The sequence below is a fragment of the Symsagittifera roscoffensis genome, chromosome 1 (assembly GCF_963678635.1).
Source record: "Symsagittifera roscoffensis chromosome 1, txSymRosc1.1, whole genome shotgun sequence".
In the NCBI taxonomy this organism is placed as follows: domain Eukaryota; kingdom Metazoa; phylum Xenacoelomorpha; order Acoela; family Convolutidae; genus Symsagittifera; species Symsagittifera roscoffensis.
This window is the reverse complement of record NC_087062.1, coordinates 56,902,109-56,919,279: the sequence shown is the minus strand read 5'-3', so window position 1 is coordinate 56,919,279 and position 17,171 is coordinate 56,902,109. Positions and strand designations below refer to the sequence as shown.

At 44.6% G+C, this 17,171-nt stretch overlaps 3 protein-coding genes across 3 annotated transcripts in view; 2 read left to right on the top strand and 1 right to left on the bottom strand.

The window, feature by feature from the left end:
• LOC134838929 (uncharacterized) overlaps positions 1–13,223 on the bottom strand; it is a 90,385-nt gene extending 77,162 nt beyond the window's left edge. The window contains exon 1 of the mRNA XM_063854270.1: positions 13,196–13,223. The gene's annotated coding sequence lies outside the window, so the exon portion shown is untranslated. The remainder of the gene's footprint in view (positions 1–13,195) is intronic.
• The window catches only part of LOC134846161 (uncharacterized), a 98,083-nt gene that overhangs the window by 45,606 nt on the left and 35,306 nt on the right, over positions 1–17,171 (top strand). The gene's annotated exons all lie outside the window — the stretch shown is intronic.
• Positions 1–17,171, top strand: part of LOC134846170 (uncharacterized) — a 68,956-nt gene that overhangs the window by 45,600 nt on the left and 6,185 nt on the right. Inside the window, exons 2-3 of the mRNA XM_063863415.1 lie at positions 14,113–14,301; positions 14,375–14,531. Coding sequence (XP_063719485.1) covers positions 14,122–14,301; positions 14,375–14,531 — 337 coding nt within the window. The 5' untranslated portion in view covers positions 14,113–14,121. The remainder of the gene's footprint in view (positions 1–14,112; positions 14,302–14,374; positions 14,532–17,171) is intronic.

Below are 17,171 nucleotides of genomic sequence, written 5' to 3'. Positions count from 1 at the left end.
TTGGATGAATTGATGGACCTGGCAGAGGCATATGTAGGACCGATGATAGATGCGATCTATCGTCGGATGATCGATCGAGACTTCGCTCTGGAGGACCCAGAGGTAGTCATGTTGCTGACCGCCCTGATCAACATCTTGGGGCACGACAACCGTGGGGACCGCCCCACGGAAGTCCTGTTGATGGCAGCATATGGAGAAAGAGGAGTACTAGACCGCTCGAACATGAGAGTGATGAGGTGGAGAAACGGGGCTCTCTCAGGGATTGACTTGGCGAATGAGCCTGGATTGGGAAGTTCTAGGACTTACCAACCAGGTGAGATGCCAATGCCCTCCAAGCCCAAACCTGGGCTGACGAGAATGCATCGGGAGATGAACAGCGAGGCGACCTCGTCTGGTTCACCACTGAGAGCAGCTGTGCCACCAAAAAGGGCGAAAGTAGGACAGGAAGTTCAGACGAGCCAAACCATGCAAGGTCTGGACGAGATGAACGATGAGCTGAAAAATACAAAGAAGGAGCTCGACGAGATGACCAGAAGCATGCTCCAGATGGAGGAAGATCGGGACATGTGGAGAAAGTTGTTTGAAGACTGCAACAAAAAGCAGGGTCAAGAGATTGAGCGCTTGAGGCAGGAATACAAAGAGCGATCGGAGCAGATGGCGTTGACAACAGCCGTGGAGAAAGTGATACCTGCAAGGGATATTCCTCGTGGGCAGTCCCCGATGGAGCTCCTGACGCCTAGAGAAATGAGTCAAACAACGGAGACACGACCTCCAGTAGAGACAAATCGAGTAACGATCCCGGATCCTAGTGACACCTTGGGTGTCGTAGAACAGACAGTGAGGAAACTGATAGAGACAGCTGGACGACTGGTCGCTAACAAGAATGCGCCAGGTTCAGGGGTGACTGCACCCTATGGAACGATTGACGATACGGGCAGAGTACAACTCTCCCAGACCGTGATCAGACAAGGGATAAGTGACGTGACACCACTCATGGGGAGCTCGAGAATCCCAGAGAGGAAAGTATGAAAGATGCCAGCGAAGAAAGTGTCTCGCATAATAGACGTGCAGAAGAATAATCAATTGAAATATAATTTCACGGGAGTTCCGGAGACAGATCCGAGGGCCTGCTTCAATCGAGCTACCTGGAGCCCGGCTGTAAACCTGCAGCAACCACCACTCGGGACATCTCATCTGATATTGGGAGACAGCTTGGTCAGAGTGCTGTCGAATTTGAGGACCTCGTGGGTCACCACGGTGATGGCCTTTGGAGGAGCGACGATAGCCCAGTTATATCGGATGGTGGAACTGATGAATCCAGGGAGGATTCCCAATGTGATGATCTTAGTTGGGACGAATGACATCTCCAGAGGTTCAGACGAGCAGGAAGCACTATGGGAGTCAATGATGGTGTGTTTGTTTACTACCCTCTGGCAGAAATTCAATTGCGCGGTACTGACCGTTTGCACTGTGCCAATGAATACGAGAAGCCTGACAGCCTCAGGAAGAAGGCACAACGAGGGAGTCGTAAGATGGAACAACATCTTGAGGAACCTAGCAAGTCGAAATGCCGGAAGAATGATCCTCATGGACATCGAACATGAGTTGAGAGCCATGGATCAGGCCAGACTGACCACGGATGGCATCCACTTCGACAGTATTGAAGGACAAGCTTGGTTGAATCGAGTCTTCCAAGAGCGGTTGGACGAGCTGGAAGCAGAACTCTTTGACACAGGAGTGCTGAAGGAAGAAGGAACATGAGTGACGCGGTGATTACCACCTTTGTGCCTCCTAGCTTGGAAACACGCTTGAGTACGGTCCCGGCCGTCACGAGTTACCGGCAACAAAGCTCCAGCGAACCAGGTCGAAGAACAGACGTACAGGATCGGTTGGGAGAAGCACCGATGAGGAGGACTATTCATCCTAGGAGAAGAATAGGACCTGTCAACCAACCAATCGAAGAGGCAGCAGGCACATTTAGATCGGACACTAGATCGGAGACGACGAGTATCAGTCGAGAGGAGAGACCGAGCAGAGGCTCATTGTTGTGGTCGAGATCCATACCGTCTCCCTGGCACATATACAAAGACGAACTAATGAAGCTGGATCTCCTGAGAGTAAGCTTCATCGAAGATGCGAGGAGGATGCTGAATGGAGCGACGCTATCCGTAAATAGATTTTACTCAAAAACCGGCGTAGACTGGTTGATAGCCGCTAGCATAAATTTCAGCTCTACGACGGCCTTGAGATTTGCTGATTTGGAGGGACTGCCCTCTAACAACACGATGGGACCAGTGAATGCGAGACCGTTGCAAGATGTGAGATTGAACCATGATGAGGGGAATCGTGAAGAGAGACCAGGAAGATTCCTGACGGCGAGAGCGCCGATTGGACAACACGTGAAGATATTCAGGCAGCTGATGACACCACCTGGTCATGTGAAGAAGAGAGTGTACCCAAAACTAGTGAACCAAGATGGTGATGCCCAGAGATATGGCGGATTGACAGCGATAAAGAAAGATGAGACCATCTTCGCCGCCTATGACAAAGCAGAGATGAGGAAGGCCAAAATCATGGTAGTAGCGAATTCAGAGTTCGTGTACACCTCCAAGTCTTTGTTTTGGCCGGACGTCATAATGTTGGCCGCGGTTGACCTAGACCTATTGCAATCAGTGTCTTTGGCTATAGGGGTACAAAGGCAGACAGACACGAACCCAATTACGATTGTGTTTGCTGGTATCAATGATCATCTACACAGTAGAGGTTTTCTGAGCAGACTCAGAGATCCTACAACGGCAGAAAACGCAGTATGGCCAGCGATAAAAGACATCCTGGAGTCGATGGGTGAAGTGGTGGATGCGACGAAGGAGGGGTCATTCAGTAAAGTGGCATTGAGAGTAGTATTCGCGTTGTCTCCGGGATATGCACATCTCCCGGATGGACTGAAATTCGTGTATGCAATTGTGGCCTTGCTCTCGGAAGGAAAATATGATGTGATCATAACAGCCCCGAATCGCCTGATAGAAATGGAAAACCTGAGGCCACTTAAGGCTGAACTGCCTGCAGTATGGTCAGATATCTCAAACGCGATGAGAGGATTCAAGGACCACGCGCTACACATGTTAGTGTTGGACGAAGTGCTGGGGTTGGAACTGTCCAATTTCAGTCGACAACTCAAACTGAAACCGGGAATAGACGACGACCATCGAGTGATCGCGGCAATGTCCAACGACTTATGGTTCCGAGCAATGGAAGTGGCAGGTGAAGACACAAGAAGGAAAAATTCACTGGAGACAAGAGCTCATCTGGAGGCGATGATTCTGAGAACCAAACCGGAAGCCAACCAGTGGCTACACCTGAACCCTAGAGTAGCGGCATTGGGTGCAGATGCTTTTGAGCAAGGCCCCGTGATGATCACGAAGATGCATGCCTACTTGTTGAAGGAGGTGAACCTGGCGGAAAATGCCGGAGAAAAGACTGCTGAGTTTGTAAACAGAATGTGTCAGATTACTCTGGAAACCTTCTGGACCCAGGAAATGAAAGGACAGGAGGGCTTTGAAAGGACAGACAGCATGCTAGAAGGGTTGGGAGCCGGATGGACCGCGTCCTTCTTGGCAAAAGTCTATCCGAAAGTCTCGCACTATTTGATAAAGGAATTCCTCCAAGTAGTGGTGAGAGTATCGATAGTGGAATTAATAGCCTTATTCGTGACATTCGGAGCGGAGAATTTCGTGAAAGGACCGGCGATGCTGCTCACCGATGGAATTCAGAACCTGCGGCTAGATGGACTTCTGACATTGATCGCAATTACCCACGGAAACTTGGGAGGACTAATGGAACTGGCACGTTGTCCAGAGCAGATGAAAGAGAGAGTGAGGAACTTGGATATGAAGAAATCCACGGACTCGTGGAACAAGATAAGAGACCTGAGACACACTCTTATCCAGTATCTCTTACAACAAAATCGCTTTGGAACGGGAGAAGACGAGACGATTGAAAGAGATGAAGATGTTAGACGACATGTTGGAGGCATGCCACTGTTAACTGATCTGAGCTTGGCTATGAGAACCGATCCCTTGGCGCTGATCAGAGGAGTCACGGAGTTCGTGACAGTGATCTATGGACCAGCAGTCACGTTTGCGTTCCCTGACGTTAAAGTGGAAGCATATAGGAGGTCGGTGCTGCACCTGAACCTCATATCGGCAGTGGACGGTAGTACACTGAACTGGTGTGAGCAGCACACATTGCGGGAGCTCATGAGTGAAGATCTATTATTTGCGAAAATATCGGAGCCAGAGATGACAGTCATCAATTTTGACGATCACTTCCGTGACCGCATGGGAGAAGTAGAAAGAGGACACATCGAGGTGTTTCCAAGGCTTTGGAATCTGAGGCCCTATGATAAAACGAATGGTGAGATAACCAGAGTGCCTCGTCTCACTGCAGCATATCACAAAGTGAGAGAAGAGACGAAGGACTGGGGCGATTACAAGAAGCTGCCGGAGGCAATCCCTGATTTCCCTCTGATAAGAAGGATGTTGCTCGGAGCAGTCTCCGTGGTACAGACTCCTAGATTGGGAGCATTCGAAGCCAATGAAAGGAGAGTAGGGAATTTCGTGGGAACGATGGATCCATACTTTGTAGGGAGAAATGCCGCCGTGTTACAGTACACACGATTCGCATACACGGATCAAGCGACGAGAAGGCGAATAAGCAACGCCGCAACTCCCAAGCCTGGAAGATTTGATGAGGAATGGAAGGAATTAGGCTTAGCTCCGATGAGGATGAGAGGCAGGACCGAATTGCCTGAAGCCTCATTAATCCTGACCAGTGTGAAAAAGGAGATGAAAGTGGGAGGAATATTGCAGACGAGAACTTTCCTAGCACCCTTCGGCTGTGAAGAAATCAAAGTGGTCCATGGAGAAGAGGAAGATAAATCGGCCGGTACATTGCTCATACCGAGATTCCAGGAAGAAGCCAACAATGACGAACAAGAGGACAGGAGGAACATCCAGCCTGGATTTCAATATCTTCAGTGATCTTGAGAACAATGCAGACACGTTGGAAACGACTGAGCCAGCGGATGAATGCATCTCGACACTGGAGCCTCCGTCAGCCTTTATGGAAATGAAACGGAATTTGCCGGAGAGCAGCTCTCCTGGCAATTCAAGAAATAATGACCAGAGAATCCTCATGGAAACACCTCGGAGGAGAAGAATAGAGGCTTCAGCCAGAGTACCTTTCTTGGGAACGCTGCCCGAAGAAGAATGGGAAGTTCATCACCGAGACCACGAGAGTAGGACGGGATGCAAACTGGATAGAGTGGCGTTTATGGAAGAAGTCTGGACCGTGGTTCAAAGCTATGGGACCCAGTCTATTCTGAAAACGGGTCTCAACCAACCCTTGATGAGAGAAGTACTGGACAAGCTTGATGAGAGTGAAGCAAATTCTCCCATCAAGATGACACCACAGGACGATGAAGGAGAGGTGGTGTATCTGTCAAGAACCAGGAGAGGGACGATGCGATCAAAAATGGTGATTGATAAAATCAATGCGATGAAAATGAAGTTAGGCAGCAGAGTGATGCCGAGGAGAGTTGGGAAGACGAAGGTGGATTCAGAAATATCGATGAAAGCTGGTAACTCAGCGAAAAGGAAACGAGTTGAGGAGGTCATGGATTTGGGGCAAGGTGATTATCAATTGTCTGGCACAGATAGAATATTAACTGATATAGCGATGGTGCCACCCATTCTCATGGCGGGGTTAAAGTCAACCGGTTATAAATCCAAAAGGAGTGACCGCACTCTGACTGGAGCAACCTTAGAAATGGAAATACTCAGCCAATGTGGAGAGAGCATAATGAAAGACTTCAAGCCATCTCCCATGAATCATGGAAAGGGAAGTGTCGCAGGACAACTAACACCAGTGGAATACAACCGACTGACAGTGTCGGAGACGGTGTCGATAGATGAACCCACCGGTGGATACATGGAGATGTTGGAATACCGAAACTCGGCTAGAGGGTATGTAATGGCCCTGGAAGACGAAAAAGCCATGGAGGGTTATCTAGAAACGATGTTGCAAGGCACCACCCTCAAGCAGAAGGCATACGGGACTTTGGCGTCGTCTGACATACAGGCGGAAACGATCGAGCAGTTGGTGAGCCTTCCATGGAAAGCAGTAAGCAGTAGTGTTGAGGTATTTCGAAGAGGAAATGAGGACTATGCCAAGGATACATGCTCTCGTGGCAGTCCCTTACGTAAGAACAGAGTTACAACTCAGGTTCGCCTGGTGCATGATGGGACTGACTCGCGAAGAATATGACTCAGAAGAAAGGAAGAGATCAAAAGAGGAAAAGGTTTTCCTTATGACGAACCTGAGGGATCTGATAGTCCATGAGAGAGCAGCAGTAGCGTGTGCGAAGCGGAGAGACGCTCTCTGTTTCATTCGATTTCTGATAGAGCAGATTTCAGTACCTGCATTAAACACTTGTGTTAAAATGTTGAGGGAAGGCGATGAGCGAACGAAAGCCTTATTCTTGCTAGCACTGCTGGATATGCAGCAAAGTAAACCAATGAGGGTGAACATGAAAGAACCTGAGGAGTTGGAGCCCATGAAAAAGATAGACGAAATCAGGAGATTCTCAAACAAGGAGCTGAGACTCACTAAAGAATCTATGGGAGCATTGCCGAAATCCAGTGAATACTGTGGACCGATCAAGAAGAAATCGTATGGCTACGTATCCGGGATCATAGGGATTGCGTACAATCCTTTCCTGAGTGAAGACATACGCGATTGCTTCTTCGATTATGAGCAGGCGGTGTTGCTAAGATTCTGGACGTCCAGGATTGTAACGATTAAGAGCATTAACAATCCACAGGCCAAATTGGGACTGGTCTTGGAAGAAGAGGTGATTGCAGCTTCAGTACCAAAATCCGACAAAAGAGTGGAGTTTGGGTTGGGATTCTCAGATGAATTACTGAGAACGAGCTTGATGACAGTGTGGGAATTGATGAGGCCATCATGGTGTCCTAGTCCCAACGCTGACTCAATATTACGGGCGACACAAGACATACAGAGGGAACTGAATGCAGACTGTAACCTGCGTGACCTCAACATCATATATAACGTGATGATAACAGCCTCTAAGAGCAACGGAGAAGATAAAGTGGAGTTGCCTGGCTGGGGACCAGAAGACTGGGTCAAACCTGGTAGCTGTCTGGCGGAAGTCTGTGGACTGGAGGGTCACGTTTGTGGAGGTCTAGACTGTGTGAAAACCCTGGAGAAACAACACAAGCAATCGACAGTATTGTTTGGAAACGTAGTGATGAAAGCAAGAACGGAAACGGAACTGATAGCAGATTGCCATGGAGGAACCGATGTGAATCTAGTGACTGCACTAGGATTCTACAGCATGTTTGGTTCTTTAGAGTCACTATTGAATCTAGAACAGAAACATGAGATGGTCACAGCTATCAGCGTAGAAGTATTCCCAGGAGTTCTGCAGACTGAGCAGAAGTATATAGGAAAATGGAGGGAAGCAATCGAGACAGAAATGAACATCAGACACAGCGAAACTTATTGTAGACCATCAGGAGCACGATATTTGGTGGGTTCAACGTTGGCTCCAATGTGCAAGAGCAGATATCCTGTACATTTCGTAGCTGTGGACGTGAAGAGTACAAGAACGATTGTGGATCAAGCCTTCTCAGTGCCGAAGTGTGTGAGACTGGCGAGAATGTCTGAAAAGTCTTACGAGTTACTATGTAAGATGTTCTCAGCAGTTCCAGAGAGAACCAAAGAAGAATTGGAGTCAATACTAGGAAAGAAGTTCATGGGATATGTGAGTGGGAACTTCAGTGACTTTGAGAGACAGAAACAGAGAGGATCAACTGTCACAGATTACAATGCAGTAGATGAGAATGATGAAGTCCACCGAGTGATGATGGAAGTGGAACCATTGCTGGAAGCTTCGGGAAAACGTAATTGGAGGAGCATCATGTTGACGCATGACGAGTTTCCTTGCCACTGCTTGCTGCAGACCTGGTGGTATCCCAAGCGTAGTAATCTGATGTTGATCTGGGACTCTGGAGAGCTGCTCTCCATGGGTTTACCAGATTCATCACAGCCCGTAACGATAGTGATAGTGGGAGTTATGATGGCGATACGACGGCTGGAAGCTCATGTGAGAGAAAATAACAGACAAGAGGCACCGACGAGAGAACAGTTGCGGAAATTAGATTGTCTAAAAGATTTAGATCTTTTTGAGACAATGTGCAAAGTTCTAAACATTCCGATGGAAGTGAAGAAGATATGGGCAAGAAAACGATTGATGCCATGGTTCAGAGCTAACATGACTGCATGGTTGTACGAGTATGCGAAAAAGCATATGTCGAAGCACGGCAGGGTGTACAGTGAATATCAAGCGAGCTCTCGTGACTCATCGGAATGCAGTGATCACCGCTGTGAAAAGAATTTCCAGGACGAGTGAACGTAGTAGAAAGGAGAAGGCAGACATGCTGAAAGAAGATTTGGAGAGAAACGTGACGTTGTGTCTCCACAACAGCTTCTGCAGGAACAGAGAATCTAACGTGGATCCCCTACCTTGTTGTAAACAAAGGGTGGAAGAGCAGAAGTGTTGGAGGACGGCTTACAGCAGCGTCAGGATAGCTAACGACGTGTTACAAGATACGGAAACTGAGAGTGCAGAGTCAGGAAGAAATGGAACATTGACGGATGACCGAAAGACAAGATGAAAAAAGAGATGAAATTAGAAGAATTTAGAAGTTTTAGAACTTCTAAACGACGAAAAAAGAAGAAAACAAAGGAGTGATGAAGAAAAGTTAAAACTCAGAATTTTTTATGTGTGTGAAAAACTCAAGTGAGAAACCAAGCAACCAAGTTGTAATTGAAAACTGAAACATTAAGTTGAGTTTTGAAATTGTTGCATTTATAGATTTGCATTTTGATCTTAGTTGAAGTGGCTTTAGAGACACTCACTTACTATTTATTAGGAAGGCTTAAGTGAAGGAGTATATTTAAATATTCCAGCCTGCATCACTGTTTTTAATCAGCTAGGAGAACTGATCACTTTGTGGTGACATGGAAGGCTTGAGTAATCTCTCGAAGAGGGAGGTTGTTTCATTGTTCTTTCTAACCACAGAGTTTCTTAGTTTTAGTATTCAGGACAATAACAAGCAAGATTTCCGAAGGGAAAAGCGTAGTAGGATAATTTCAGCTTGTTGGTTGGCAGGACTGTCCTGCAAGCCAACACCATTTAAATCTAAGAGAAAAAGTTTTAATCGGGACATTGACATTGGAAGTCAGAAAATATGTTTTTATCTTAGGTCATATCCTCAATGTGCAGATTAATGAAAGGATTTGAAGGCTATAGTGATGTATTATGATGCCATTTGTATTCTGCAGTGAGTCGATGTGACGTAGATAAAAGTAATTTCGTGCATTTTGTAAATTCTGTTCGATGGCACTGTAACCATTTTACGAACATTGCGTGATTCAATGAGGACATTGACCGGACTGTCCGGGGAGTATGTGACATTCGACCAGAATGTGAAAAATGCAATCTCTGCAGAATTCGAATTTTTAGCAGCGAGCCTTCCGGATTGGTGATTATTAAGAATTAAGAACGTTATTGGAACGATTGGCCAAACGGTGAGGACTGGAATATTCTGGTATTTTAAAATTTCAAAAATTCGATTTATGACGTCATATTTTTTTTGGATAATATGAACTAAATTGGGACGAAACTAATTAGTCGACAAAAAATTAATATAAAACTGAAACCTGTAGCATCAAAATTAAAACGATTCAAAATTAGGCCAATAAGCCGACAACATTTTTTTTCACTCAAATTAACTTAATTATATGCAAGAAAAACTACAAATATGTACAATATACAAGTATTATATATCAGCTTTGAAAAAATAGCACCAAATTACAGTTAAGAACAACAGTTCAGTGAAAAACAGCAACGGGGCGAAGAGAATAAAGGAAAGGTTAGTCGCGTCGTGATAGGGAATTTTTGATGGAAATATCTTGGTTGTAGCAGGTCTGGCTTCTCATTTTGCGGGATCCTCTAATGCAAAGAAGGGCACCTCTCATAATGCAAAAGTTTACACGGGTTCGTAGCCACGAAATAGTTTCAGAATAGTGGGTTCCGCGCTTCTCAGAGGTCAGGAGAGCTAGCTGGGAATTAAATGTTGAAGTCAGGTTGCTGCAGTCACCACTGGTTGAATAGATAATGGGGGTGAAACTTGCATGCTCCGAGTTCAAAATTCGTTCCTGGTAGTTTTTGATTTTCTCTTGTTCATGATGTTTGAAGGTTTCAGAAATTTTCCGGTTGATATTGGTGGTGGCTCCGGGATTGAAAATTCGGACGTCGAAAAGAGTGCGTTGACCGGTCCGCCAGAAACCCCTTGCTGCTATATCCAGTCTTGCTCCATCTTCGGCACGGTTGGAGTTAGTTTGGACAACTGGTTGGAGACTCGGTTCAATGGAGACGTCAAAACAAGTTTCGCGTATGATGTTCGCCAGCAGGTCACGCAACTCGTTGTGTCTTTTATGAATAAAACCACCAGTGGTGCAATTAAGGGCGTGGGTGATGTCGTAAGGTTTCCCACAGACGCAGGCAATGGGAAGGTTATCAAGACTGATACCGTATCGGAGGCGGAGGAGGTCTTGAAATTCCTTTTTGTTGAGAGCATACCCTAATTCTTTGATAGGGAGGGTAGTTAACCACGCTGAGGTGCCTTTCCGTCTCGTATGTTCTAGAAGTCTGTCTTGGCGCTCAGATAGCTTCGGCCGGATAGTTTGCAGGAGTTCTGTTTGCGTCTCGGTGTTTTGTTTCCGAATATAACCCCTTCTAGATTTCTGATCGGATTCGAAACCAGAGGGAAAATTTTCAGATTGCGTACATATTAGGTCCACGTGTGGTTCGCAAATGATTTCTGAAGCCCGGTTCATTAGAGCACTCTGTCTAATTGGGTCGCGAATGCTCAGGCCGCCCAACCTGGCTGGTAACTGCGCAAGTTCGAGCGACGTGGGATCCAGTTTGCAACCAAATATGGTTTCGAGCAAGTTGTTGATAGAGCTTGAGAGGTTATGCCATGCTTCCGCGGGAGTTTCCATGATGCGCTGAAGGTACGACCATTTGCTTTGCAGGCTGAAAACAAGGCCAGCGTACGCGGCTTGCGGTTCTTGCTCTGCTATTTCAGTCAGCTTTTCCACCATGCTTGTGAACTTCTCTGTTTTTTGCAAGATGAAGTCAGAACAGAAAGCTGTTGAGCCGATGACACCACCTAAGTACTTCTTTCCCGAAGTGCGAATAATCAACCCGTCACTTTTGAACAGTGCTTCTGCTTCATCGAGGTGTTGTGGTTTGACAACGAGTACTGTTTTGGAGGGCTCCGGGAAGTAACCGTAATTCGGGCCTCGAACTTTCATGAGTTCCCACCATTCTTTGACACGGATAAGTTTTCCTGCACCAGCTCCGTCATCGGCGTATAAATTCTTGTGAATGTCGGTGACGGTTTTATCATAGACAAGGGCGATCATGCTGATGGCGTACATGATCATTGCTACCACGTCTCCTTGAGTGGTGCCTTCGGATGACAGGATGGACTTCCCTCGTACGAACAAGATAGCTGGCTGTTTGTAGAAGTTATTGAGGAAGGGGTGGAGCTGGGGGCATAGAATTTCAATGTTATGGAGAGCCGTACCGCGGTTCAGTCTATTGAACGCGTTTTCTGCGTCAATGAACAGGGCTGCTTGGCACTCGTCGGCGTTGAAGGTCTTCTGCATGGATCGGAAAGCAGATTCAATCCCGGCGCTAATACCAGCGCAAGTTTGGAGGGAGCCAACAATCTCCCCAACTTCATCTTGAAAGCAATGGATAAGAGCGGACGTGATTATTCTTCTAAAAATTTCTCCGATTCCAATAGGGCGGACGCCAGGTGATTTGTCCAGGCCAACCATGCGGCAGTTTGCTATGGGCTGCATCACTGAAGCGGGTAGTTGCTCTGTGGCAAGAATTCTGGTAAGATCAGCGAGAGCGTGGCAGACGTCGTCGGTTAATTTACCAAAACTATCGGAGCAAAGAATACGTTTGGCGCCTGTTGAACTTAGGCCGCTTGGTCCCGCGCCTCCAGTGCTGTTGAGTGCGCATTTGCGGATAAGCGCGCCTGTAATGTTGTAATATATCGATGCAGGAGTAGGTTTAACGGGTCCCTTGAGCAAGGCATCAGCATGCGAAGGCTCGGCGACCGGATGTTTTCTCTCCAGTTGAGCAATGAGGTCATCGTCTACGGGCAGAGGTCCTCCAGACTCTTCGCCTTCGAGGAGTTGGGTGGCTTGGGTGAGTTTACCCCGCATGATAAGGTCACTGTACGTTTTCGACAGGTTGACGACTCCCTTTCGGCGCTTGCTTGTAAACTTATCCTGGATTAGCAGGCATTCAGAGACAATTTCGTCTAGATTGCCGTTCGACCAGTGCTCTAAACGGGCTTTAGTACAGTTGTTGTGCTCTTTCACTTTGCTGCGAGCAGATGGTTTCTGTAACATAAGCGCGGGGAACAAGTGAAAAGCTAAGGAGGCGGAGTGAGCGTTCTTTGGGTCTGAAGTCAAGTTTTTCAGAATGCGGATGAACTCCTCCAGGAACTGACTCCCTACTTTTCCCTGTGGAAGGGTGAACAGGTTAGGTACCCAGGTGACAATCCTCGAATAGGCTTGATGGAGTGAGGTATAACTGATTGTCCCATGCAGCACCTTAAGATCCTCGTGAGTAGTTTCCACCGGATCCAACCGGAGATCACTTAGTAGTTGAGATAACCCAGTTGATCCGTTCACCGAGGGGGTGACACAGTAAGGACAGTAAAATATAGAGTTTCTAGGCATTGCTGCAAGTGCTTTCTTTGTAGTTTTGGCACAGCTCATGTGGTACCAGTTGTTACACTGGTCGCATTGGACGCCACTCGAGCTCACGATACCGCTGTGTGGGCAATCCGCATTACCGCATGGTGCTGTGTCTTCTGATTTCTGGGTGAGCGGTCCTGCGTGTGGATCTCGCGTCGCTTCGCTGCTGCTGGCAGACCGAAGTTTTCTCGCCATCTTGCTGGGACGTCTGAGTTCACAATCCAGAGGGGTCTTGAGACGTTTGTGACATTCGACCTCGGAAACTATTTAATAAGTTTATCACAACAATTAGGCTAAGTTGCATCGAGTTGCATGACGTCATATTTCTGAGAAACGTCAGAAACGGCCATTTTGGCTAAAACAAGAAAGAAAAACAGAACAACATTAGCTGCGCTAACAACAACTACGAAATTGAGATCGGAAAACGACAACGAGTTACAGAGTAACAGAAGAACACTCCGAGTTGCAACTATTGTGCTGCTACAATAGTTGCAAGGCCGTTGCGAACAACGGTGAAGGGTGAAAGACGGCCTTCCGGATTAAGAGGAAATCAGGATTAACGAGCTTGATCCAGCGGATTCATCAATCCGAAAGGGTAAAGGAACTGAAACTTTTATCCTGTTACATAAACTTTTAGCTTCCTGTCATGTCCTGACTTGAATTTAATTGATATCTAGATTCATTTTGATAAGGATGAGAAGCTAGGAGTTGGGGAAAAGGGTTGATCCATCGTCGATGGAGATGATGATTTTTATCTACTGAACAAAAACAATAGTAATATAATAAGTAGTAGCCCTGTTTTTAGGAGTGACCTCGTGGTCTGGGGATACTGAGACCAGCCATGAGCTCACTGTTTCTGCATGTAATCTAGTTAATTTGAGTGTTTTGACCGAAGCCGAAAGCAGTAACGTTTTTGTCGACCCGATGTTAGAAAGACCACCGAAAAGTACTGGCTTGGTAGAGACGGTGAAAAGCATGCAAAGCTCTGTTTAGACGTTAGCCAGTCGTCTTAAGACTTAGTTTTGTCTTCCGTCGATATGTACCTTCCGGGCGAATGTTACATTAATAGCTATGTCACAACTAGTAGATAGCAGAATAGCAGAATGTCACAACTATGCTACTTGCACTGTAACCAGCTATCCTGGTTAGTTTTTGATTTGTTTCAATTTTCTGGATTTCAGAAAGCAGCAAATGTACATGGCAAGTGGATTGTCGGATCAGGCAGGCGTGGAAAACATTCCACGAAAGCGCCCACAGAAAACTGTTCAAAAAACGCCTGTTTTCAATGATCCTATGTCAGCACTTGCGGCTTATTTACCCAAAGGAGGCAAATTAGACATTCAGTTTAACGATATTTCGACAAAGCTAGAAGTAATTTGTGCACAAGTAATTGAAATTGACGTAGACTAACATAAAAAAGACTGATTTTTTCAATGGATTTTAGCCGCAATTCGAGGCGTCTCTCACCTTGAACGGTATAACATACAAGGGCAGTGGTGGCAACAAGAAAGAGGCTAAGCAGAAAATGGCGGTGGTTATACTGCGTGAGAAGTTCAGTCTTGATGCTACAGAGCTGCTTCAAACATACGCCATGCAAAGCGGTATTACTCTTTTCGTAATTTTGAACTATTGTTCGGCGAGATGTTTTCCACACACGTACTCCTAAGCAAGTAATTTAAGGGTATCATACTAAAATTTTTTCAGTCGTGATTATGGACGGGTACCAATAAAAAAATTTTAACTAAGAGGCGAAGGTGAGCTTCGCATCACATGCTATTCAGACTGGTTGTTGTTGATAAATGTAGATAACGAGGAGATTTTCCTTTAAATAGTTCTGGATAATTTTTTGTTTGTTTTATTTTAAGGAGAAAGTCTTACAAAGCTCTAATAACTACAGAAGTGCATTCATACATAGAAATGCTTTAATGAATCCACTCATTGTTATATGTGCACTTTCTGACTTCAATTCAAATTCATCTGGTAAAAGTTAAGTAAGTTCTCCTCTCCATGTACGAAAGCGGTAGTGGAGCGAAAAAAGTGAACTACTTCTAGTTTCGAAAGTGGATTTCAATTTTTAGATTTGCCAGCGGAATTAAAAATTTGCCTGTGGGTTAATTTTATCATAAAAAATTTCAATCATAAATTGTTCTTGAAAATCAAAGAGTTTTAACCTGGTATATTTTTTCTTTACCCTTGCCATAAGCAATGGCATTGTAACCGGGTACTGGACTTTTTCCCCGTAAACAGCTTGGTTTACAAGATTTCTCAAGTGTATTATCTTGCTTCATATTAAATTAAAAATGAATCAAACGCCCAGCGCATCTGGCGTAGAGCTAACATACCTGCTTCAGATGGCAAAGGCTTGAAATTCGAATCCGGTTTGGACCTGTTCCTTTTTTTTCAAATAAAAAATTTTCGGACTATTGTCCGTCTGGTTATTTTTGACGGCTTAGTTCCCATAGCACGGACTTTTTTGAAAGTTGAGTTTGCCATTTCTAAAGCCTCCTTAGTGGGGAGATAATTGAGTTACAAGATTTTGCGGAACTTTTGTTTTTATTTTGAAAAATTTTGATTTCTTTGCTCTGTTAATTAATGTGGGCTGTTTTTTGTACGCATGCGATGATTGTGCTCGCGATTAGCGAGCGTTATTGTTTCGGAACGTAGACTTTTCCTCGTAAAAACTTTTGAACAAAAATCCTCGTAAAAACTTTTGAACGTAGTCATTTTCTCAAATTTTCAATGTAGTATGTTTGTTTTTCAAATACCCGTTCTATTCATTTTTGATTATGTATTTAAATGCAAGCTTGATTTTCTCACCTCGTTTAAGTTTTTTCAACGTATTATTTATGCATATTTAATGAAACTATTTTTTCACGTTTAAGCTACATCGTATATTGCAATGGTTAAGAATTTTTTTTTCGATTTTCCAGTTTGAATTATGTTTCTTGACCGAGTTTAAAATTAGCAACCCAATAATGGGATGCTGTCAGGGTTACCCCTGGAGGTGGAAATTGGCCTCCAATTATGAGCACCTAAATCTATTTAGTTCACGAGATACGACGATTTTTCAAAGTCGATATTTGCAATCCTGTAAATGGGTGCTTTCAGGGTACTCTCAGGGGTTGGGAATCCTGACTTCAAATGTGGCTGATCAAATTCTTGTAGTTATCGCTATATGACATTTTTTATAATTTTTTTTTGCATTTTCCAGAAAACTTAGATTTAAAAAAAACAGATTTTAAATTCACAATCTTGTAATTGGGTACTGCGAGTGTACTCCCTGGAGTTCTAAATTTTGCGTCCAAGTGTGACTGCTCCGAATGTTTTCAGTTCCCGAGATGTGACGTTTTCTATGTCTTTTTGAAATTGGTCAAAGAACTTTGAAATTGGTCAAAGAACTTAGCTATAGAAAACTTTACAAAATTTGAGATAACCAACCCTGTTATTGGGTGCTATCAGAATTCACTCAATGGATGCAGATCCTCTTTCCAATATATGTTGTTTCTTATAAGTTGTCGAAACTTTAAAGCAGCGGAGGTGCGTTACACGATAGTTGGTTTCTATGTTGGTTATAAATTTACCAACTCCGGCTCAGTTTATTTTTTTTTCTTGGTTTTTGTGAATTGGGATCAAATGATTATTTGGCTTGCTCCTAATTGGCTTAGTGGCATCGATTTGCATGGTTGGATAAGCGAAACAATTTTTCTTCGCGTGTGAGTATTTTGAGGGGTTACTTTAATGTATTGAATTTTTTTTATGAAAGCATTTTGTTTGGCTCAACGTGTGTATGCTCAAAAATGGTCGGCTTTAATACCGATTTGTTTTTGTGTAAATATAATTTTTAATATTCTTATTTATCATATTTTTTTGATGAAAATTTTGGTAGATCTAATTTTTCTCGACATTTTTTGAAATTTTTCAACCGAATTCGCGACACATGAAATTTTTGGTAGATCTAATTTTCTCGACATTTTTTGATTTTTTTAAAACCGAATTCGCGACACAATCTATTTCAGCGATAGCTAAAATAACATAATGACGCTAAGTTTGTTTGATTAACAGTTTTGGGTTGACAGAAAGGTCTCCTGGTTCCGTTCTTTTCAAGCAAAACTATATTTTTCAATCTCTGATGCTATTCTTTTAGCGTTCATCACTGAATCCATATAAAAGACACTGATTCGGGTAAGTTTTTGTTGATCGAGTTTGTCTTAGATGTGTAAAAAGAGCTAGCTGCAGAACAG